Genomic DNA, 24,739 nt, shown 5'->3' with positions numbered 1-24,739 from the left:
GACACTTAATAAAAGTCCAAAAACGTTTGCCAATTGTTTGACGCTTTTGTTTTGTCTGTTTTGAATTATGCTTGTGAAATTTGGGGAAATTCTAAATGAAAAGAAATAGAGAGAATACACTTAAAATTTTGCAAAAGACTACTGAAGGTTAGGCCAAATACATGTAATGCCTCTATGGTGAACTAGGAAGATATCCGCTTTATATACTAGTACATAGATATATGAGAATAATGAACTATTGGTTTAAACTAGTTAAAACTGATAATATTATTTTAAAAACTGTATATGAGCAAGCTTTGTCAGATTGTAATAATGGTAAAAGAAATTGGATATCAAATGTTAAGAATTTGTTATACGCTCATGGTTTTTCTTATATATTTGACAATGTTGCCAATATAGATTGTAAAGTTTTTTGTATGAATTTAAACGTAGACTGCTAGATATTTTTCAGCAAAATTGGCTCGGAACACTTAACAATAGTACAGTTTTAACTATATATAAAGAGATTAAATCTTCATTAGAATACGAAAAATACCTCGATATTTTACCAACAAATTTACGCTTGTACTTCTCCAGACTACGGTTATCTGTATTTCCTCTAAGAATTAAGACTGGTAGATATGCCAGAAACCGAAAACCTCGAGAGGAACGGTACTGTTTAACTTGCAATACTAACGATATTGAAGATGAATTTCATGTTATATGCATATGTCCATGTTATTCCGATGTTAGGAAGAAATATTTAAAACGTTGTTACTATATGCACCCTTCTGTATACAAATTTCTACGATTATTGAAATCAAATGACAGAAATGAATTAATTAAACTAGCTTTGTATATTAAATATGCTCTTGTTATTCGAAATAATTTGTTGAATGTTGAAAGATAAATATTAAGTTCAGCCTCCATTTTTTGTTACACATAGTAAATGATAGTATGTTGCTTTGTAACACATAGTATGTTGTGTTATATAAAACAAAAACGTATTTACCATTACATGTTGTATATACACGTTGACATGTTTTATGAAAATATATATGTTTATGTAGATGATGTACATTGTACAAGTCTAAATAAAAATGTCTGTCTGTCTGTCTGACTTAATAAATGATTTCAAAGTTTGTTTGTTTAATCAATGACACTTGTACCCCGTAATAGGTCCATTAACACCTTTTCCCTATATGGCTATATTGGCTGCGCTACCGCTGCGTTTTCCCTATATGTTTATATTGGCTGCGTTAATCGCTGCGTTATATACCGACCCCCGTGCTTTCATTTAATTTAACATTTAATCCATCCGCGCGATGATAGGTCTCCAACCCCATAAATGACTGTATAACCTATCATTGGTAAAACTAACTAAAATATTGGTATTTTTAAGGAAAGCAAAACATTTGGCATTCTAGTATGCTTCATTGAAATTCATTTATGTATAAATGGCATAAGCTTAATAGACAAATACTTTCAATATAAGCAGGTAAACAATGCTAAAAAATAAAATAAAGTCATGAGGTTAAAATTAGGCTCAACAAAAAGAATATTAAGACTTATAAGGAAAGCAAAAGCTTTTTTAATTCTTTGCAGAGGGCAAGGTTTTTTTTAACACTATCCTAGATTATGTCCACCCCGGGGTGTGGGAAGTGACAAATGTTACTAATGTTGCATACAGCAAATATCAAAAGTCGAGGAGGAAATGCTGTATACTTTTGAAAATAATCTCATTAAACATTTAAGTTCAAAAATAGTATATTTACATGACTGAATATGTCCGGTATAATACGCCAGGTACGTGTATTGATATTGACTGTAAGAAGATCGGATGCTGTACCACAGTGTGAGTACGTGCAAATCCGCAATAACAAGCCTAATCCTCGCCACACATGTTACACGAATGTTCATGCTTCTCAAGTGTAAAAACCCATTTTCATTAAGTTCATATTATAATCATATACTTCATTTGCCTACACAACATCAGTGCATTTTATCTTAAACAGTATTAACGTTTTGATGGATGTGTATGTGCTGCCAAAATGTAAGTTTCAAAATAAACAGAGTAAGTTGTTTCATATCTAATATACTACGTGTTAATTAATGAGATATACATACTGAAATAACTGTACTAGGCTATTTTTTTAAATCGACATACATTTGCCTAGATAACATGGTCAATGGTTGGAAATTAAATGTATTTTATCTTATCTTTGTATTTGAACATATTTTGATTCTTATCCAACACAGATGAAACTCCTCCTTTTCACCATTTTTGCGTTATGGGCAGAACAGGCAAAGGCTTATAAGTAAGTGCAATGACATGATTCGAAAATAACTTTAAACCGCGGTTACTGATATCAATGGCCGATTACAATATATAAAGTTTTTAACATGCACATATGAATTGAAAACAAGCTACGTTATTTATCATTTTTAAAAGAAAAAAAAAATCAAACACCTTAAAGTTAATCAATCATTTGTCTTCGTGTTGGTAATTATTCGTATTATAATAACCAGCAAATTGTATGTTCAAATTAAACGCATTCACCGATTTTATTGTCGCCAAAGAGAGCGCTTCAATCGAATATTTTTGTTTCCTGAAATGCACAAGCGTATGTCTTGCCAACACATTACCCCATTGATATTATGCTGTATTCACGCATTGACCATCCATACAGTCCAACCTATTAAATACGTCTTTCTATTAAGACAATACATGGCGGTGTGTCCGGCCAGTGTGCGACCCGGACTGGAGTTTACGGTTGACTTCACGAAACTGTCTGAAATCAAAGGCGACCTTGAGGTGACCGCCGCCATCAGTAGGGAAGATAAAAAGGGAGACGTCGTTAGTGACACTGTGCAACTGAGTCGACGTACGTTAACTTTGTGTTGATAAATTCCCTGTAATCATTGTATGCTATTAAATATGTTTATATGTAAGCAACTTCTCACAAGTATATGGCGTTCCTGCAGTTAATATTGAATGCACCGAGTTGGTGGTAATGACAACAACTGATACTGAATTTCGTTCTATGATCAAGTCTAAAACATTTCCGGCACCGTCTTTCTCCTCTTGACAAACAATGGTTTGGCGTTTTGGGTCTCCCGATAAACAATACCCCAAATCATTCATGCGTACGCTGTCCGTCTTCGACAATATGAATATTTGGGCCAAAGGATTATCAGACAACGGCATAATTATCTTAATATTTTTCACTTCCATCCGATAATCAGGCGAAGCTGGTGCTTCTGCTACCAATCTCGTTTAACAACGATGCGTACTAAACGACTGTGCGTGAAAATTTGTTGGGTCGGAAAAAAGCAAATAACCTGTTAACATTTTTATTCCACCGCCACAGAGTGGGGAGGTATTACAGAAATACTCTTCGTCCGTCTGTCAGTCTGTCCGTCAGTCCGTCCGTCTTGTCTCTCCGGCTCTCTCCGGCCGTCTTGTCTGTGTGTCTGTCTGTTTGTTCGTAACATTTCGTGTCCGGGCTTACTATACTTATGCATTGATGGATTTCCATATAACTTGAACAAATTGAGACGATGTGCAGTGACCTTAAACCGGATCCATACCTCAGAGGTCCAGGTCACACGAGACATTTTAATGTCAGAGTACACATGCTCGTGTCCGAGCTATACCTTACTTATGCATTGATGGATTAGCATACTTGTTTGGTAAAAAGTGTTGGCTATCATCAACAAATCGACGAATTTTTTGTTATAATACGTTGTCTGATCAGTGGTTTTTGGGGCATTATACAAATGCCAAGAAGCCTTAATATTATTTTTTTTCGAATTATATCCACAAAGTTCGTCCACCAATCCAGTTCGTTAAAATCTCGAACACAATCGTGCGTTTCACTTCCAACTTAGTCCTGAGTAAAGTTATATACGAGTATGTTGTTGTTTTTACAAATGAACCGGTCAGTCATGGAAACGAAAGTCATCTATTCCGCCTGTTTTTACTAAATTAACTTTAACAATTACATAGCGATACTGTCTGAGTCTCCGAACCATTATTTATTCCGACCGAGTGTCTTGGAAAACATGGGTATCCGCTTCCTATATAGGATGATATAATGATAAGTATTGGATACAAATAATGAATGGTTATTTTGATTTAAAACGTTAACATTGTTTTCTAGTCGAGTACCGCGCGAAGCTCGTGTTATCTCTGCCTGTCTCTCTCCCCGATGGCGAGTATACAATGACGCTGACGGGCAATTCCGGCGACCTCGAGCTATTCCGGAACTCATCTAGTCTTCAGTACATGGAGAAAGGATTTTCAATCTTCATACAGACGGACAAGGCCATCTACAAGCCCGGGCAGCTAGGTAAATACACGAGACACATTTGCCTTGTCACCTTAAAATGGAAACTACAGGGGCAGACCCAGTAGCCCGTGACAATGATTCTGATCAAGGCCTAGAAGACTCTCGACGAGAGACAGCCTCCAAAAACAGCAAACACTAGTTACACAAATATCAAAGTACATGTATCATTATAACTCAGTGATGGGGTTACCACTCTGAATTTGGGGGTTAAGGTTTACTTTTGTCAATAACCTCTTATAGCTACACATATAGAATATCATAAAATTACCCTTTTTATTCACATACTTGTAGTCCTATATCTGGAAAATACTAGCTCTAGTTTTCACACGTTTATATTATACTATTCAAGAAGTAAGAAGTAAGTGTTTATAGTGTAAAATGATAATATATCTCGGGACCCCTTCTGTCGTTTATTATACGAATGTATTTATACATGTATGTTTTACAGTGCAGTTCCGGGCGTTCAGCACCCTTCCCAGTTTGGATACACTTGATCAGAATATGAACATCTTCATTTACGTAAGATGAGTCGCATTGTCTGTTCTTTTTTCTCTCATAAATCTGTTTTCGAAAAGACATCCGTTGCCATAGCGATGGAAGCGGAGTTGTCTTGTTGAATGTGCTCAACACTTAAGTTGGTTATAAGTTGAAAACCATTTAAGATTTTGACACGAAACACGAATGTTTGCCAAGTTGACAACCTTACTGAACAGAACAATTGAACAGTTTGAAATTAAGTTTAGTTAATACAAAATTCCTTTTACCTTGTAACGAAAGCTAATAGCTTAAATCACGCTCGAGTCTTTTACCTTGGAGGTAGCAAGTACTGGTGCCTATTATGAGAGTCATAAGAAAGGACTCCTGGTAAGGATCGAACCAACAACCTCTTAGGTAGAGGCGGAGACATATATCAAAAGACCAGTCTCACTCTGTTGGAGCATCGAACCAACAACCTCTTGGGAGAGAGGCGGACGCATATACCACAAGACCAGTCTCACCCTGTTGGGGGATCGAACCAACAACCTCTTGGGAGAGAGGCGGACACCTATACCACTAGACCAGTCTCACCCTGTTGGGGATCGAACCCACAACTCTTAGGTGAGAGGCGGACACCTATACCACTAGACCAGTCTCGCCCTGTTGGGGATCGAACCCACAACCTCTTGGTGAGAGGCGGACACCTATACCACTAGACCAGTCTCACCCTGTTGGGGATCGAACCCACAACTCTTAGGTGAGAGGCGGACACCTATACCACTTGACCAGTCTCACCCTGTTGGGGATCGAACCCACAACTCTTAGGTGAGAGGCGGAGGCATATACCACAAGACCACTCTCACCCTGTTGGGGATCGAACCCACAACCTCTTGGTGAGAGGCGGACACCTATACCACAAGACCACTCTCACCCTGTTGGGGATCGAACCCACAACCTCTTGGTGAGAGGCGGACACCTATACCACTAGACCACTCTCACCCTGTTGGGGATCGAACCCACAACTCTTAGGTGAGAGGCGGAGACATATACCACTAGACCAGTCTCACCCTGTTGGGGATCGAACCCACAACTCTTAGGTGAGAGGCGGACACCTATACCACTAGACCAGTCTCGCCCTGTTGGGGATCGAACCCACAACCTCTTGGTGGGAGGCGGACACCTATACCACTAGACCAGTCTCACCCTGTTGGGGATCGAACCCACAACTCTTAGGTGAGAGGCGGAGACATATACCACTAGACCAGTCTCACCCTGTTGGGGATCGAACCCACAACTCTTAGGTGAGAGGCGGACACCTATATAACTAGACCAGTCTCGCCCTGTTGGGGATCGAACCCACAACTCTTAGGTGAGAGGCGGACACCTATACCACTAGACCAGTCTCGCCCTGTTGGGGATCGAACCCACAACCTCTTGGTGAGAGGCGGACACCTATACCACTAGACCAGTCTCACCCTGTTGGGGATCGAACCCACAACTCTTAGGTGAGAGGCGGACACCTATACCACTAGACCAGTCTCACCCTGTTGGGGATCGAACCCACAACCTCTTGGTGAGAGGCGGACACCTATACCACTAGACCAGTCTCACCCTGTTGGGGATCGAACCCACAACTCTTAGGTGAGAGGCGGAGGCATATACCACAAGACCACTCTCACCCTGTTGGGGATCGAACCCACAACCTCTTGGTGAGAGGCGGACACCTATACCACTAGACCAGTGTCACCCTGTTGGGGATAGAACCCACAACCTCTTGGTGAGAGGCGGACACCTATACCACAAGACCACTCTCACCCTGTTGGGGATCGAACCCACAACCTCTTGGTGAGAGGCGGAGACATATACCACTAGACCACTCTCACCCAGGTGGGGATCGAACCCACAACTCTTAGGTGAGAGGCGGAGACATATACCACTAGACCAGTCTCACCCTGTTGGGGATCGAACCCACAACTCTTAGGTGAGAGGCGGACACCTATACCACTAGACCAGTCTCACCCTGTTGGGGATCGAACCCACAACTCTTAGATGAGAGGCGGACACCTATACCACTAGACCACTCTCACCCTGTTGGGGATCGAACCCACAACTCTTAGATGAGAGGCGGAGACATATACCACTAGACCACTCTCACAAATTTTATTGAAATTTGACAAAGGAGGAAGATGTTCTTACCAGCGTATAATGTTTCCCCCTCCTCAATGGTATCAATCTTCTCTTTCAAACTATCTCAAAGAGATATTGCGAAAAACATACAATGTGTTGTATCTAAAAACTGAGTACTGGTTAAAATAATGGTCAATATTGAATAATAATACTCTCACACTCTAAATTTGTCTTAAAACTGGACTGGGGTTAAGCCATTATGAAGTCATTTAGCTCGGGCAGTCACTTACAACTTTTTAACAGTTTAATACCTCCTCCTCACCCGTGTTTCACTTTATTTAGGATCCGCATGAGAACCGTATCGGTCAGTGGTTGAACGTGAGTGGCGACCAGGGTGTGTATCAGGGCAGTCTCCAGCTCGCTGACCGTCTGCCACTGGGAGACTGGACAATACAGGTGGACATTGCGGTAAGTGTATGTCGTGAATTGTAGTTCGGTAATTCCTGTCAATAGTTTAGTGTAAGCTTATTCATTTTACAACTGTGTCAAAAGACATTATTATTAAATTATAAAAAATGCAATTTTATACGATTTTATGCTATGATATGATCTAAGTGTGTCGAGAACACAATAAACCCGGAGGAATTCCACACCTACGGCTTGATGACCAAGTTCTATCATTTTTCTCCTGACGCAATCCGCAAACCACTGTGCTAACTTGACACTGCGGATGACGAAGTGGAACGATCGATGAATTGATATAGAAAATATCATTGTTAATTTTCCAACGTAGTTGTGTTAAGTAGGGTTTGAGTTCTGATTAATGTTGTTTGCAACAGAAAAAGAGGTTTGAAGTAGTTTCAGCGAATATCTACCATTTCACCACTAGTATAAACCTTTCTCTTTCAGTACCGCAGTGAGAAGAAAACGTTTACAGTAGCAGAATATGGTGCGTTCATATATTGGCATGTTTGAACTGTTCCTGTAATTGTATATTTAAATAAAAAAAAAAAATGGGCGGTTAATTCGTTTATCCTTTTTTCTTTTCTACAGTGCTACCGAAGTTCGAGGTTACAGTGACGGTACCGAGCTATGGGCTTACATCAGACACATATCTCACTGGCAGTGTTCAGGCAAAGTATGCACGAGCTCTTGCTTATGGACACGTAGTCTGAGTTGTGAAAGCATTTACACCGTATAATAATAGTTCATGGCGTTAATGGTACTAATTCTAACTAACTAGCTTCTGGTTTCAATTCAAAAGTTCATAACAACAATAGGCAAGGAACGTTATTTTGCTTATCAAACATTTGTTCGCTTTAGACTTGGGATACTTCAAAATATAGATTAATTAATGAGTGTTTTATAAAGCATAAAATATGATGAATACTTCCATGGGTAACAGGTACACGTTTGGTAAAGGTGTGGAGGGTAACGGGACCCTGACCGTGAGTAAACAGATGCCCTACTGGTTCTACTTACGTCCTCCTGGCGACAAGCAGATATTCCTTCACAAATTCAAGGTTTGATTTATTGACTCTTTTTTTTAATGTGATAATCGTTTGAAAATATTTGGTAGTTGTTTGGAGTATGAAAACTTTGATTTCTCAACTGACCTAACTATTTAAGTTAAAATATAATAGTGCTAATCGCTAGGGCAATTGCATGTATGTAACTCTTGTTTTACCTACGGTTCATACATGCTGTTTGGTTGCATATGGAGTTGCACAATACGTGGGATTTCCTTATTGTTAATATCATATTCTCTACACAATACGAGGAATTTAGCGTATATCTCATCCCGTAGATCAACGGCGACTACCAGTTCCAGATCCCCATGGAGCAGTTGTCGGAGGCCCTGGGAGGGGTGCAGAATGGCGAAACCTACACTCTCTTTGCAGAAGTAGAGGAAGGACTCACTGAAAACATCCGGAATGGGTCTGCAGATATCCGCCTCTTTAAAAGGGACGAAAAAATGGTGTTTTTAGAAGGGGCATCTAACTTCAAACCGGGACTGCCGTATTCTGCATACGTAAGCTTATTCTGTTACTCATTGATTATACAAAAAATAATGATTGTACCTAATGATACATATGTTAAGAAATAATTCCATGGATGATCCCGTTTATTTGTAAACAAGAACAGGAAAACAAATACGGACATTGTATTGCATCAGTACCACTTCCCACATGAAACTTGAATGTGTTCTAAATGTCGCATGTTCCATACATTATTCATATTCTATTGATGCAGGCGTTTGTATCGGACCAAGACGACAAGCCATTGTCAACAAAGAGCGCCCAGGTGAACGTTACGATCACCATGTATTACACCACTAAGATACCCACACTAGCGCCGCCCACTCCAGGACTTGGCGTTCCCGAATTGGAACCTCAACGTATTTTACGTTTGATAAAGCTAATGATTTAGTTGGCTAGCGTATTCACTGGTTTTCTTTTTGAAAAGAACATTATAATCGCACGGAATTATATGAATAAACATACACAATTTTATGTATTCAAAGTTTAAAAGAAAAAAGACGAACTATCTAATATAAGTTTCTAGATAGACTTTTTGTTTGGCTTTGATCACTGTGCCGTTAAAAAGGATCTTGGTAAACCTTAGGTTTGACCCCGTTGTTTTTTCATTATCTTTTTAATGATTGTAAACAAAATACACTTCCTTCACTTTCATGGTATTCTTCCTTTAGTTTACGTGTGAAATGTAGGTTGATAACAGTTTGATAACACATTTTAGTCCCAAAACGGTTCCCACCGGTCCCGCAGCCGACGGCTGCGCCGTCCCAGACCCACGTGATCGGGCCAGAAATGGTCAATGTGCCGAGGAATGGGATTGTGCCAATCAGCTTCACTTCGCCGGGATACATCAGCAGAGTCGAGATACAGGTATGGGGGTGGAGTCGAGATACTGGTATAGGGATGGAGTCGAGATACTGGTATAGGGGTGGAGTCGAGATACTGGCATAGGGGTGGAGTCAAGATACTGGTATAGGGGTAGAGTCGAGATACAGGCATGGGGGTGGTGACGAGATACTGGTATAGGGATGGAGTCGAGATACTGGTTTAGGGGTGGAGTCGAGATACTGGTATAGGGGTGGAGTCGAGATACTGGTATAGGGGTAGAGTCGTGATACAGGTATAGGGGTGGAGTCGAGATACTGGTATATGGGTGGAGTCGCGATACTGGTATAGAGGTGGAGTCAAGATACTGGTATAGGGGTAGAGTCGAGATAATGGTATAGGGGTGGAGTCGAGATACTGGTAAAGGGATGGAGTCGAGATACTGGTATAGGGTTGGAGTCGAGATACTGGTATAGGGGTGTAGTCGAGATACTGGTATAGGGGTGGGGTCGAGATACTGGTATAGAAGTGGAGTCAAGATACAGGTATAGGGGTGGAGTCAAGATACTGGTGTGGGAGTGGAGTCGAGATACTGGTATAGGGGTGGAGTCGAGGTTCTGGTATAGGGGTGGAGTTTAGATACAGGTATAGGGGTAGAGTTGAGAAACATATTTGGGTGGAGTCTAAATACTGATTTGGATGTGGAGTCGAGCTACGGGTATTGGGTTGGATTCATGCTACGGGTATGGGGGTAAATTAATGATACGGGTATGGGGTGTAATCAAGATACGGGTATTTGGTTGAAGACTAGATTCAGGTATCGGGTTAAGCTTAGGTATTCTGATGTATTCAAGATACGGGTTTTGGATGGAGTCAAGATACGGGTATGGGGTGTAGTTAAGAAACGGGTATTTGGTTGGAGCCTAGATACAGGTATCGGGTCGAGCTAAGGGTGTAGTCAAGATAAGGGTTTTGAATATAGTCAAGATACGGGTATGGGGGTAGTCAAGATACGGGTATTTGGTTGGAGCCAAGATACATGTATCGGGGTGAGCTAAGGTATTCGGATGTAGTCAAGATACGGGTTTTTGATGGAGTCAAGATACGGGTATGGGGATGTAGTCAAGATATGGGTATTGGGTTGGAGCCAAGATACATGTATCAGGGTGAGCTTAGATATTCGAATGTAGTCTAGATACGGGTTTTGGATGGAGTCAAGATACGGGTATGAGGGTGTGGTCAAGATACGGTTATTGGGTTGGAGCCAAGATACAGGTATCGGGGTGAGCATAGGTATTCGAATATAGTCAAGATACGGGTTTTGGATGGAGTCAAGATACGGGTATGAGGGTGTAGTCGAGATACGGTTATTGGGTTGGAGTCAAGATACAGGTATCGCGGCTGAACTTAGATACGGGTGATTTGGTTGAGCATAGTAACGGGTATTAGGTGGAGATACACAAATGTACATATATTGGGGTGGATTCGAGACGAAATACCGGTATTGGGCGGGACTTGAGAATGAGTTAGGGGTTGGTGTCGAGATATTTGTATTGGTTTGGATGAAAGTTCATATATGGATATAAACTCGTCTATGAAACATAAAGGTAAGAAAATTGTAAAGGTAAAGCCGCGGCTCAATTATTGTAAATATTATGTTTTTATGTATGAAATTGTTTAAGCTTTCTTGTAGGCTGTGTACAAAAAGATAGTTCAGACGAAATACCTTGACCAGTTCCACTCGAGCAGTGGGACCTATATCCAGGCCAGCCTCAGAACAAGCAAACCAAAGGTACGGATTCAAATATGTTCCTCATTTTCTTGACTTCTTAACAATTGTTGACATTAATGCACTTCAAACGTTTCAAATCGATGACTGACATCATATCAAAATGTTAAATTATTTCACTTTTACTTGATAAAAGTTCATGCTCGTTTTGTTTTGTTTTGTTTTAGGCAGGTAAAAGATGCACGTTTAGAGTTGAGGCAACAGAGAAAAGAATTGTGGTCAATTTCATGGTGTGTGGTTTAATATGTCAGTCTTTTATAAGTATTTAAAGGCGTTCTTTTATGTTTTATAGAAAAGAACATAACAGTTGTGTAGTCAGACACTTTTCATATATGTCAAGTATACGTAATAGTTAATGCGCGTGGTTAATTTCTTATTTTAGTGTAGAGCAGTCAGCTTACAATTATAACCATAGTTGTATGGTTAATTTCGTTGATTAAACATCGAGAGGCGTTGGTCCCTTTCCATAACGTGCTAGGTATCTATGTCAGATACAGACATTTACACGCAAAATGCTACATATCTTCATTTTTTTTCTTGGATACAACAAAACAAAAACGTCGAATGGTATAAATATGTATTATTAAACCTAAGTTCTTAAGAAGTTTTAACATTATTAACCCAGTAAAATGACTCTCTATTTCTATCAGCTAGTGCTTGTAAAGATACTACTTCTAACAAATTGATTTAATATATATGTGTTTGCTGAGTACCATTATATAACTATAGATATGTACATATATTTTATATAAATACTACTTCCAACGTATACACAAGCGATAGTGTACGTGTTGATGAAATATAAACCATATTTCATCAACACGTACACTATCGCTTGTGTATACGTTGGAAGTAGTATTTATATAAAATATATACAGGTATTGAATTAATATCCTGTTAAAAAGCACACAGAGCAGGCCAAATAATCATGAATAGAGATACCCACCAAGTGACAACACAACATATGCGTTCCACAAATATTAACGTCTCATCTGAATGAAATGCGATGTATCTTTCAATGATCTTCCATAAACTTTCAAATGAAATAATTCTACGGAGTTGATATAGTCGAACCCCATATTTCACGTGGGTAATTATGTATAGCAAATTCAAATGCACCGAACGACTGGCATAACATTAGTGCTATTATATCGTTTTTTTACCTTTTAAGACCAAATGGCCAAATTAATATTTTAGTCTTTTAGAGCTCTACCCACTAAATTTTCATTCGTCCAATAGATAAAAAGGTATCAATTAAACGACGGTGCATTGGCCATCATTGGTGCACTTTTCATGCTGCAACAAATGCGGACTCACGGAATAGTATATTTAATATATCTTAAGTGCGACTGATTCAGTTTGGTAAAGTTGCTTTTATCGTTTTTCAGAGTTTTTTTAATTTTTATTTCTATTGCAGATTGTATCGAAGAACATTGTGGTAACTTCCGGTAAGTTTAACATGCGAACGACACGTAAGCGGCTGCGCGTAATGATGACGTCAGAAATGGCCCCGTTATCGCGGCTTATCGTTTATTACGTCAAACATGATGCAGAGGTCATTGCGGATTCGGTAATGTTTGACGTAGATGGGCTATTAAAAAACCAGGTGTGTTTAACTTTTAACATTATAGTTTATCATGACATGATATTTGAATGCTTTTGGAGCCATGAAGATTTAAAATGACTTCGTCTAATGTTCAGCTTACTTTTTCGTGCGTTTGATCGACCATCATGAACGGCATTGAGTTGGCAGGCGCTCTTCTTATAAAACCCTTGAATATTGAACTTGTTTATTATATTGTGTTGTTGTGTTGAACAGGTTGACATTGATTATATGGTACGTGGTCGGCGGATAAAGCGCGGAAAGCCCGGAAATGACGTCACAATCACTGTGAAAGCTGATGCTGGTTCTCTTTGCAACGTGCTCACTGTAGATAAAAGCGTTCTTTTACTGAAATCGGGAAATGACATCACTTTTAATCAGGTACGGTGTTTAAGCCATGTTGTGGCCTTTATGCTAGTCGTTAAAACTGTGTTGGGTTCGTTTAAGGCTGTACGTTGTACTGCAAATCGATCTTTGAAAGTTTATTCCATTTTTGCATATCCATCTGACACCACGTTTCTCCACAGCTTGAGGAAGAAGTGGAATCATACGACACAGTTCGTCCGTCGCCTTGTTTGGGGTTCATATGCTTACGCCACTTTTACCCAGTGCCAACCACCGGAAGTGACGTCACGCAAATATTTCAGGTTCGAGCACTAGGAAACACCAATTACTTCTGAGGGTTTATTTTAAAGAAGTGTCTTGTTTGTGTTTAATTGCAAGTTGTCTTTGTATCAAACCATACTGAAACATGTACTAGCAGACGTTTCATCACCATAAAAAACACGCACTTATTATTATTATCTCCTATAATTCCACAATCAGTAAACATGCAAAGATTTGTCTTCAGAATTCTGGATTAATGGTCATAACAGATGCCTTCCTTTATTCATGGAGACAGCTATATTACTACAGAGGTGGTAAGTGCTATGAATAATGAAATTTCTATTACATTAAACTTTACTTTAAATTACTCATTTAATTTTAGGAAGCATTTTTGTAATTGATTGGCGGTAAATACCACACGTTGTTTGAAGATGATATGGATAACCGATTGTAAACACAATGCCATTGATTTTGAGTTAAAAAGTACGAATAAAATGCAATTTCAGCTAATAGTATCGAACCATTTAAGACAATCATCTTTTCCCGTAATATGTTGCCTAAAATTCATAATTTAAACACTGTATATTACGTAAACACGTAGTTGCGTTTCTTCATAGTTTTGTTTTCGACAAAACATGTGAAACAACACAGCTTTGAAAACATGAACATGTCAATTGAAAGTCCACTAAGCGCTTCCGAGTGTGTCATATTCGAAACAAGCTAAGGAGGATGTTAATACTCTTAAACACATACATGTAAACCATTATAACCGCTGAACTAGGGATGCCTGAGCCGATGATGATGATGATGAAAAACGAGGCTGAAGTTTTAGATGATGACCAAGCGGACAGTCCGTCCAACCCGCGGGTAAGGACCAAGTTCCCAGAAACATGGATCTTCGAGTCTGCCGTAGCTAAGTAAGTGAACTGCCGTAGGTATTCATGCTATCAAATAATCAAACTAGTTCTAAAATACTTGTTATTCGTAAAACATTATTGCATACTGTTATTTAAATCCAACATTGAGGTCTGTTTGAGGAAATGAACTTTTTATAAGAGTTAGTTATAAAACAGACATTTTTGGGTAATCATTTTGAATTTATTTTCTTTGCCATTTGAAACACTAATCACCTTGCCTCCAGTTCCCGTGGCGAGGCGAAAATGGAGGCTACGATCCCAGACACGATCACTTCCTGGGTCGCCAGTGCATTCGCCGTTCACCGGAAGTCAGGCCTTGGCATCGTCCCCAAAACGGCCACGGTAGGATGGTTGATTGTCTCAGCACCGCCTGACACATGTAACGTGTCTCTTTTAATAGTCATTGTATTACGCACTTTTCCGCCTCCAACTAACGTGAATGTTCTCCTGTGCGTACCTGTGCTTTCTTTATAGATATTTTTATATTTTTATTGGTCGAGATTTACGAACAGGGTCAGACTTAAACTATTCACTGATTCCCTTTCCATATAGATTGAGTGTGATGGTAGGTGTGTCCATGAATACTTTTTTATATAAGTTTTGCAAACCATAACAAGAACCTGTATGTGAAGGCTGAATTTCCTAGGATTAGGTGTTTTGGAATCTGGGTCCGATGGATAAAGAATCATAATAATGCTTAAGTTGCTCAATTACGTTATCATTTTTAGCAATACGTTAAATTTAAAGATTTAGCCAAGTAGATGTTACAGACGTAGTGAGCCATTTTAGAAATATGATCAGTTTCACAATGTGTTTAACATTAACTTTAATTGTTGTTATGTCTCGATCAGACCACACGGTTTCACAATGTGTTTAACATTAACTTTAATTGTTGTTATGTCTCGATCAGACCACACGGTTTCACAATGTGTTTAACATTAACTTTAATTGTTGTTATGTCTCGATCAGACCACACAGTTTCACAATGTGTTTAACATTAACTTTAATTGTTGTTATGTCTCGATCAGACCACACAGTTTCACAATGTGTTTAACATTAACTTTAATTGTTGTTATGTCTCGATCAGACCACACAGTTTCACAATGTGTTTAACATTAACTTTAATTGTTGTTATGTCTCGATCAGACCACACAGTTTCACAATGTGTTTAACATTAACTTTAATTGTTGTTATGTCTCGATCAGACCACACAGTTTCACAATGTGTTTAACATTAACTTTAATTGTTGTTATGTCTCGATCAGACCACACAGTTTCACAATGTGTTTAACATTAACTTTAATTGTTGTTATGTCTCGATCAGACCACACAGTTTCACAATGTGTTTAACATTAACTTTAATTGTTGTTATGTCTCGATCAGACCACACGGTTTCACAATGTGTTTAACATTAACTTTAATTGTTGTTATGTCTCGATCAGACCACACGAATGTCTCACTTCTGTCAAATCTTACAGTATATAGGTAAAACTTAAAAACTCAAAACGTAAAAGGTCAGGTAATAACAGTATGCTTTTTGAAAAGAAAAGAGGGTTTGGGTCTCTACCCAATAATGAACTATACTTTTCTCATTTTGGTCTACGTAATGCATATACAAGTGGTTTATCTAGTAATTATTCAGGGCTTTGTTTCATGCAAAATACATTTGATATATTAATCAGATATGTATATAACCTTGAAATAATCCATGGCATATATATGCAACGCAATTATACTTACAGTAACAAAAATGACGAAACATTTTTCAGCTACGTTATTTTAAATGAAAACCTATTTATGTTTATTATGTTACGATCGCCAACTTATATGGATATTTACGGTCATACAAGTAGAAAAACAAATCTGTGCATGATAATATTTGTATTCCTCGAGCGAGCGAGGCGAGGGAGAACGAATACTTCTTGTACGGGGTTGAAACGGACCGTTTTTGCTTAAAGCCAGGTTGTACAAACTTTCTTCACAATTTTAGCAATACAATGATTTAGGTCGGGCGGGTTGTTGAGGGTCGGTCGAGGCAGGGGAAGCATGTGTAATATTTTATATTAGGTCCTAGTTTCTTTTTTATGAACTCTCCCCTTCTCCGCCTTTCCTATAACTATGACCATATGGTATGTTGCAATTTTCAACAGCTGGAGGCGTTCCTGCGTTTCTTTGTACGTCTGGACCTGCCTTATTCTGTGGTCAGAGGAGAGCAGGTCATTCTGCAGGCGGACGTCTTCAACTACTTCAGTACTGCAATAGAGGTGGGATAATAACAAACGTTGGTGTTACATCGAAATTTATTTTACCAAATTACCATAGCAGTCAATATGTAGACGAATGTCACAAACACGAGATGAATAAATTTTCTTTGATCAGAAGTGAAGCAAATTTTGATCTTACACACACCTAAAATTAAAACAAAATATTTTTTCATGCTAAACATAGAACTATATAATGGAATGTTCCACTGTTCAATATAAGCTTGCCGTTTTATCGAGTCGTTCTCGTAAATGTCAGAATACTGATGCCTGGTATTGCTGATAATATATATCACTGTTAACAAGAGTGTAACCATGTACTCAATAGTTGAACTCGCAAAAACATTAAATGACTGGTGAGTGCTTAATGCTTTACTGTGATCTACTATCGTCTCATAAGATAGAAATACCTTGTTTCCTGCACCTTTCTTTCAAATTAAACTCTGTACTCTGTATCCTTCATTCTCTGTGTCCATTGTTTTCGACATTTACTAATGCTTTTTGGTATATTTCAACTATTGTGGTAAATCTTTTTTGGGAGTAAGAGTGCATCTTTAAACAATAAGCACTGAAAACATCTCCTTCCTCTCGTTTTCACCTCGTTCACCAATTTTGTTTGAATTCGGTGTTCATTTTGGTTTGCAGTCTTACCATATTAAAGCGTGTTTTGGACAATGAAGAAGAACGAACACTAATAACGCGGGTGTACTCACTTTGATGAAGTAAACACATTATTCATTGGTGGATATAAAGGCTTATTTTCGAAAGTTCTTATCTTCATTATTTTCAACAGCTGTATTGGTATTTCTGTACACTTACAAGGTTAGGGTATTTACAGAAAATACGTAACAAAACATATAACTACTGGACTTTTCTTCAGGTAAAAGTAACGCTTAAAAAATCTAACGGTTTCTCGAATATAATGGTCGAACGTGATAACGAGGGCGTTTCAGGACTGGAGTTTGTCCAGAAAGACATTGTTCACAAAATAACGGTGAGTAAGTTAAATGAGCTTACGTACAGAACATGCAACTTTCTGATAATACACATCAATTCCTTAGGAATATTACGAGCAGCTGTCGACAAACAACCATATGGATTATTTATAACATGCATACATTTTCATGGTTCATTTAAACTCATTTGAGTACAAAAACGGCATGATATTACAATTCGTTCGAAGGAAATGTTGAATAAAAAATCTGCAAGTATGAATTACTCTCAACTGTTTTAACTATCACATTTGATTTTCACATTAGTTGTTTACATTACAATCCATGTAGTTGTCCATTCTTCCAAGTAAACACCAATCGTTCTAGGTTGCCCCTGGGGGCGGGGTTGCCGTCCGCTTTCCAATCAAAGCGACTTCTGTTGGAACATTTGACGTCGAAATTCGCGCCGTCTCCTCCAGAGCAGGGGACGGCGTCCGTAAACCGCTTCTAGTCGTGGTATGCAAATAGTTATATACGTTTTTAGTTATTTTTTAACAGGTGCGAACGACTGATTTAAACTACGGTATTAACATCTTTTATAGATTCTCCGAAACAAGTTTACACAGTGACATTTTTATGCATTTGGAGTTGACCAAGTCGTTTATACCAGAGTTATTTCTGTTTATTCCTTAAAGTGATACTCTTATTCAAAATCAATACATACACATGTATAACAAACAGAACTTTTGAGTTATTTTAACTAATTACTAAATAATGCATTTATTGAAAACATGAACTACTGATAACAAGATTGTGACCGTGTATTTAATAGCCGAAAACGCAAAAACTATCATATGACTGGCGAGTGCTAAACGATTTACTGTAATTCACTATCGTCTCATAAGGTAAGAATACCGTATTTTCTGCACATTTCTTTCGAATTAAACTCTGAATCCTTCATAAGAACCATTGTTTTCGACATTTATACATCCTTTTTGGTATATTAAAACAATTGTATTAATAGTGGTAAATCTTATTTGGAAGTAAGAGTGTATCTTTAAATAATACTTAAAATGACAATCGCCTCCATTCCTAGCCTGAAGGTGTGTCGAGGAGCTACGCCAGATCAATGCTGATTCAACTACGGAACGCCTCTACCTTTGAAGAGGAAGTTGACATTATCGTGCCAGAAGATGCTGTTGCAGACTCCGTCCACATTGCAGTCTCACTCATTGGTACATTCCTTTGAAGGATATTAAACGTTGAATCTAAAGAATTGCCACTATCAGCTGTTATAAATGTATTTGGAAGTCAAACTGAAAGTAAAATAAGCCATACACCATGCAGGTGACATGATGGGGCCGACGATTAACGGCGTAGCGGATCTGCTGCAGATGCCTTACGGGTGTGGCGAGCAGAACATGATCACGCTGGTGCCCAACATCGTGGTGGTCAAGTACCTTGAGGCTATAGAGGCCCTCACACCCGCTCTTCTCAACAAAGCTAAGGGGTATATGATGGTCGGTATGTGCTGCATTATGGAAACATACTATTTTCCGTTACGTATTGAAACATATAAATAGTATCCACTTTTCACGCGGAAAAAGCGATTACGCAAATATGATAATACGTCAACTATCATGATACTTGCAGTGGCACTTGTCGACCCCTTCCTACGGTACTGGTAAATTATTACCACGAAGATTACTTTAGAAGTTCCGGCTGCTGTAAAACATATTGTCTTTTCACGTATTATGGTTCGAGTTTTTCAATTAATATCCGTTAATATATTAGTCAATGTACGTATATGATGTTTGTCTTAGGATACCAGCAAGAGTTAACCTACAAGCATGATGACAACTCGTTCAGTGCGTTTGGAAACAGTGACCCATCGGGCAGCACATGGCTCACTGCATTCGTCATCAAGTCGTTCGCCCAAGCTAGTGCTTATATTTACGTGGATCCTGGGGTGATAACAAGGGCCATAGACTGGGTTCTAGATCAATATGAGGAAGGAAAGGCGACCTTTAATGAACCCGGAAAGGTTATTCATACCGCTATGATGGTGAGCTTGACAACTTCCATATATTCACTTGGACTGTTCAGCTATTAATGACTTTGTATTCGATATAAAAGTTGTCTCAATCTCAGGCTTATGGACTATTTTTCTTCATGAAAAAAATTCTATGCATGTATATATATTGCATACACTACATGATTACGAAATCAAACAGGACGATACTTATAGAACGGAGTCGATGTTTGTCTTTCTTAAAACTTGAAGAGTTCCTTGTGATGTGAACGCGTCTTCTTTTTTTATTGTTTTGTTTATTATTCATTCAACTTGCAGGGCCGTTCATCTACTAGTCAGAGGAATTTAAATGCGTACGTGTTGACGTGTTTACTCGAAGCGAAGGAGAATGGGGTAGGTCTACAGTTGCTATAAGGAAGTACATTTACTGGCACACCATGCGGAGTATATCCGTCATAATGTATTACTTTACCGCCAAATAGACATCATTACCTTTTCAAACGTTTACTGAAAAATCCTTATTAATTTTGTAATGAAATGCTTTATTAATATCTTTGTTGTTATATGATTTTTTTTTATATTTGAGTAGTGGTAATCGCGTACCAAAATAAGTTTCAGTCTAACTTGCCAGGCATATTTCTTTCAGTTTTCTGGTTCAAATAAGACATTTTTCAACGACGTGATAGACAGTGCATTAGATAAACTTTGGAAGTATGTTGACGATATGAAAGACTCGTACGAACTAGCTATTTCTGGATACGCATTTCTTCTTGACAAAAGGAAAACGCAACTGGAAAAAATATGGGTCAAGTTGCAGAACAAGAGAATCGAAGAAGGTGGATGGGATTTTTTGTTATTTTCATTGCAGCGCTTACATGATACTGTTTCTATATTACAACTGTATGTTAATCTAAACGATTCTTCAAATGGGATAAAGCATCGGCAGCTATTTATGAAATTATGATTAATAACTTACTTGATTCCAGGCGGTATGGTGCACTGGTCAAGCGGAGCAGCGTCCCCAGTTCCGGCGGACCCGCTCCCTCACCGTGCCGGCACGAGCGATATCGAGACAACAGCGTACGTCCTCTTCCTGTACACGGGGAAAGGAAAAGTCGCAGATGGCCTGATGGTCGTCAAGTGGCTCACCAAACAGAGAAACCCATTCGGCGGATTCGGGTCAACTCAGGTACATTTACCATGATATTGTTTATGACGATGACATCTTAATTTTAAAATGAGTATGAAAGAATGAAGTAACATTGTTATTATACACTTTAAGTTATAGTTTGACGATTTATAGTTAAAATGTCCAAAGCACAATCATAAGATATTTGACGTTTTTTGGTGTAAGCATTTTTGTAATTATCTTTAAGATGTAAAAACATATTAACGACAGTCTTTGAGTAAATACATGGGCCATGTTCACTAACGTCTTGTGTCCGCGTCGTAAAATCGGTTTTAAAAAGAGAAAAAAATGCCAAATACTGCTATACATGTTTACAAATAACTATTTCTACGATCGTACAATTATCTTTTGTGACAGTTTATTACAAAAAAAGATATTTTGAAATGTTTAAGAATACACTTTTCTGAGCCTTAGTTTCAAACTCAGACTCATGCTGTAAAAGAAGCTGGGTCCAGCTTTAAACACTGGCTAAATGATAGATACTGAATCGTTGCATTCGTTTTTCTTATTTTTCCAATGAAAATTGCGTTACGATGAAGAGCGTATGAATCATAATGTACTGTTTCTAACCTTGTGCTCGAATTTTAAAGTGCCTTAAAACATTTGCAAAGACACGGCCTTGAAACATAAAATTAACTGAGTACCTGTAAAAGTAATAAGTTAAAGTAATAAGTATATCTAAAGATGTAAAGATGTTAAAACTCGTATCATTGCTTGCAGGACACGGTTGTAGCGCTGCAGGCGTTGTCCGGAATGGCAGCGATGCTTCACGCCCCCGACCTAAATATGACGGTGGCAGTTACGGTCCGTCCTTCTCGATATGGCGAAGTGTTTAAAATCAATAAAGAAAATGCCCTTGTTATGCAGACCATGAAGGTATTTACATGTGGCTTAATCGTATATTAAGATGTAATTGGTTTCGTTCGCGGATAACATTCCTTGCTCTTAAACATTGAGAAATCTTCGCTCCACCAATTCCCTTGTTTCTGCAATCAACAAACTATGCTAATCGAAACGATGTATGTGCATATTCTACAATTTGTACGTAATGAACGCCTAAATCCATTTTCATAAATTGATGTTGTTGTTGTTTGCAATTGTTGTTGTAATTGGTTTCGTTCGCGGATAACATTCCTTGCTCTTAAACATTGAGAAATCTTCGCTCCACCAATTCCCTTGTTTCTGTAATCAACAAACTATGCTAATCGAAACGATGTATGTGCATATTCTACAATTGTTACGTAATGAACGCCTAAATCCATTTTCATAAATTGATGTTGTTGTTGTTGCATATAGGCACCCTCGGATTCGAATCGTATCAGTTTTGACGCCCGTGGCGATGGGATAGCATTGGCACAGGTTAGACCTTTCACGTATCATCTACATAATTATGGAACGGATAATGCATTCGTAACATTACATGTGTGTGTGTGCTCAACAGCCGTATTGACGTTATGTTCATACAAATTGATAATAACAAAAGGTGGTAAACCCTGGAGTTTTTGTTTATGTGCTGCTCAACTAGGTCTTAAATGTTTAAAAGTTTGACATGCTACTGGGCTTGTCCCTGAGGTTTCCATTGCAAAATGGTATCATCAGATAACAAAGTAAAACATAACATGAAACAAAATATACAAAACCCCGCATTTAATGTATTCTACTAAATACCTTATATTTTTCAACATTACCCACCTCCGAGCTTCCTTAGATTTCAGTATCGTACAACGTTATGATGGTGAAAACAGAACCCAAGTTTGAGCTCAGTCTGAAATTCACGGATGAAACGATGAATGGCTTCAAACTCGCACTCTGTTTCAGGTCAAAACAGGCATTTTTGTTGAAATTGATTTGTTGCAATGAACGCGTCTTTTACACATAAGAACATTGTATGAAAGATTTGAATGTAAACAGTTGTTTCCTTCTTTCATAAACAGTGTTGTTTTGATATAAAAACACGCATTTAATGTTTTGACTTAGCCAGTCTGTATGTCTGTATCAATACCATCATATAAACAGGTGGCTGGGAACGGGAAGTAGCGGGATGGCGCTCCTGGAGTTGGGACTGTTGTCTGGGTTCGAGCCCGGGGCTTTCTCCATCACTGACCTTACCATTTTTAAGCGCGTCGAAACTATCAAGAACAAACAAAACTATTATTTTGACGAGGTACGAAAACTAGATGTACATTATAATGCTTATTTCCTTCCAACATACAGACCAAACGTATCAATTGACGATCGTGTTAAGGTCTTTAAATGCCAAATGCAAAATGGTTCAAGTTGCATACAGTAGAAATATAGGCAATGCGGAGTATAAAACAATGACACAATGTATTGCCTAAAAAGGAATTTTATTTGCAGGTACCGTCTGATGAAGAATCATGTTTCAAAGTTGAGATGCAGCGGGTCGGGCTGGTGGCCGGTTCACAACCTGGAGTTGTCTCCCTCTCCGACTATTACGAACCATGTAAATAAGATCTATCATTTTCCGTTGTTTAAGATGCTCAAACCAATTTTTGGAATGTGGTTCTCATAGGCTTTAAAGGAAAACTCTGGACTGAGATAATATGCAGTACGCAAACACTGAAATGTTATTGTTGGGTCTACTTACTCGAAACATTTTTCCTATACAGCATTTTGTTGCGCTTGACTTGATTGGAATATAACGTGGGGTAAAAGCGAAAAGTTTCTATCTTCTTCTTTATTAAATGACACTTTTCGCATTCGCAACTCGATATACATGTACTGAAGTAATTTAAAATGATATCTGAAAACTAAACGATGGTCGTCCCCTTATAGGCTAATTAACATGTTCGAGCCATTCTGTTGGCTTGTTCATCAAAGTTACACTTTAACCATACAATATCCATATAATGCTTACTATAACTTGGCTTATCGGTCTTCATTCATTACAACTGCGGCTACATACTCGTGTTAGCCTTATATTTGATTGCGTCGACCTCAAAATGATATAATGAAATTCAATTTTCATTACAGCAAACGCCGTGACAGTGATGTACCAGCCGGCTTTGTTGGGGAATGCGACAGTGTGTGATCTTGACAGGGAATTTGGTTGTTAAATCCAAATGTGGAACAGTTGTGTATTTTAACGTGGAATAGTTTTAATGGATACTGTAATTAAATTAAGGACATAAGACAAAATAGAAACAATAGTACATGCGCACATTTTGTTTTGGTAAATTATTTTTAATTTAACGATCACTTGTCGATTTGCATTTCGTTGATATGTTGGAAGTTTTGAAATGCATTAAAATACATATATAATTGAGTTTTACTGCATTCTAGAAGACAGACCCCACACCAGAATATATATATATATATACTTTCGAAGTATGAAAGCAATATTCTTGGTTTCGATGACAATGGTACGTTTTTTACTAGAACAAATAATACATATTCAATGGTTTCGAAGGACTAGAAAATAATGTTCTACGCCGTACCGTGGAGGAAGTACACGACAGGTTTTGGCAATATGCCACTCGTTAAACCGCGGGAAAAGAAAGGTTACGTAATCTCACCCAAACGTGTCCAGTGTAGCTACCCATATAGGTGGTTGTAACAGTGTCCAGTGTAGCTACCCATACAGGTGGTTGTAAC

At 38.4% G+C, this 24,739-nt stretch overlaps 1 protein-coding gene across 2 annotated transcripts; it reads left to right on the top strand.

Annotated features, from left to right (window-relative positions):
- Nucleotides 1–1,888: 1,888 nt before the first annotated feature.
- Nucleotides 1,889–24,389, top strand: LOC128228356 (CD109 antigen-like). 2 transcript variants are annotated; one of them, XM_052939638.1, is made up of 35 exons: nucleotides 1,889–2,032; nucleotides 2,239–2,297; nucleotides 2,701–2,864; nucleotides 4,143–4,331; nucleotides 4,780–4,850; nucleotides 7,278–7,403; nucleotides 7,845–7,884; nucleotides 7,989–8,073; nucleotides 8,341–8,458; nucleotides 8,743–8,967; nucleotides 9,189–9,333; nucleotides 9,693–9,841; nucleotides 11,490–11,588; nucleotides 11,753–11,815; nucleotides 13,003–13,191; nucleotides 13,405–13,569; nucleotides 13,716–13,835; nucleotides 14,039–14,108; nucleotides 14,576–14,711; nucleotides 14,936–15,053; nucleotides 16,861–16,974; nucleotides 17,852–17,965; nucleotides 18,291–18,419; nucleotides 19,000–19,138; nucleotides 19,251–19,427; nucleotides 19,727–19,968; nucleotides 20,254–20,328; nucleotides 20,582–20,771; nucleotides 20,922–21,124; nucleotides 21,845–22,000; nucleotides 22,421–22,483; nucleotides 22,833–22,942; nucleotides 23,141–23,288; nucleotides 23,483–23,588; nucleotides 24,119–24,389. In XM_052939638.1, the coding sequence occupies exons 1-35, from the start codon at nucleotides 2,012–2,014 to the stop codon at nucleotides 24,199–24,201; spliced, it is 4,401 nt and encodes a 1,466-aa protein (XP_052795598.1). In that variant the 5' UTR covers nucleotides 1,889–2,011; the 3' UTR covers nucleotides 24,202–24,389. The 2 variants fall into 2 exon arrangements, with proteins under 2 accessions (XP_052795598.1, XP_052795597.1); XM_052939637.1 differs by having other exon boundaries at nucleotides 1,968–2,053.
- Nucleotides 24,390–24,739: the final 350 nt, after the last annotated feature.

The sequence above is a fragment of the Mya arenaria genome, chromosome 3 (assembly GCF_026914265.1).
Source record: "Mya arenaria isolate MELC-2E11 chromosome 3, ASM2691426v1".
Taxonomy (NCBI): Eukaryota; Metazoa; Mollusca; class Bivalvia; order Myida; family Myidae; genus Mya; species Mya arenaria.
The sequence above is the reverse complement of the archived record's forward strand: the minus strand, read 5'-3'. Positions and strand labels throughout refer to the sequence as shown.

Coding starts and splice junctions, on each gene's coding strand:
- LOC128228356 (XM_052939637.1), top strand. CDS start 2,012: ATGTGTATGTGCTGCCAAAATGTAAGTTTCAAAATAAACAGA. Junction 8,459..8,742: donor TATTCCTTCACAAATTCAAG/GTTTGATTTATT, acceptor CTCATCCCGTAG/ATCAACGGCGACTACCAGTT. Junction 13,836..14,038: donor ACGTCACGCAAATATTTCAG/GTTCGAGCACTA, acceptor ATTTGTCTTCAG/AATTCTGGATTAATGGTCAT.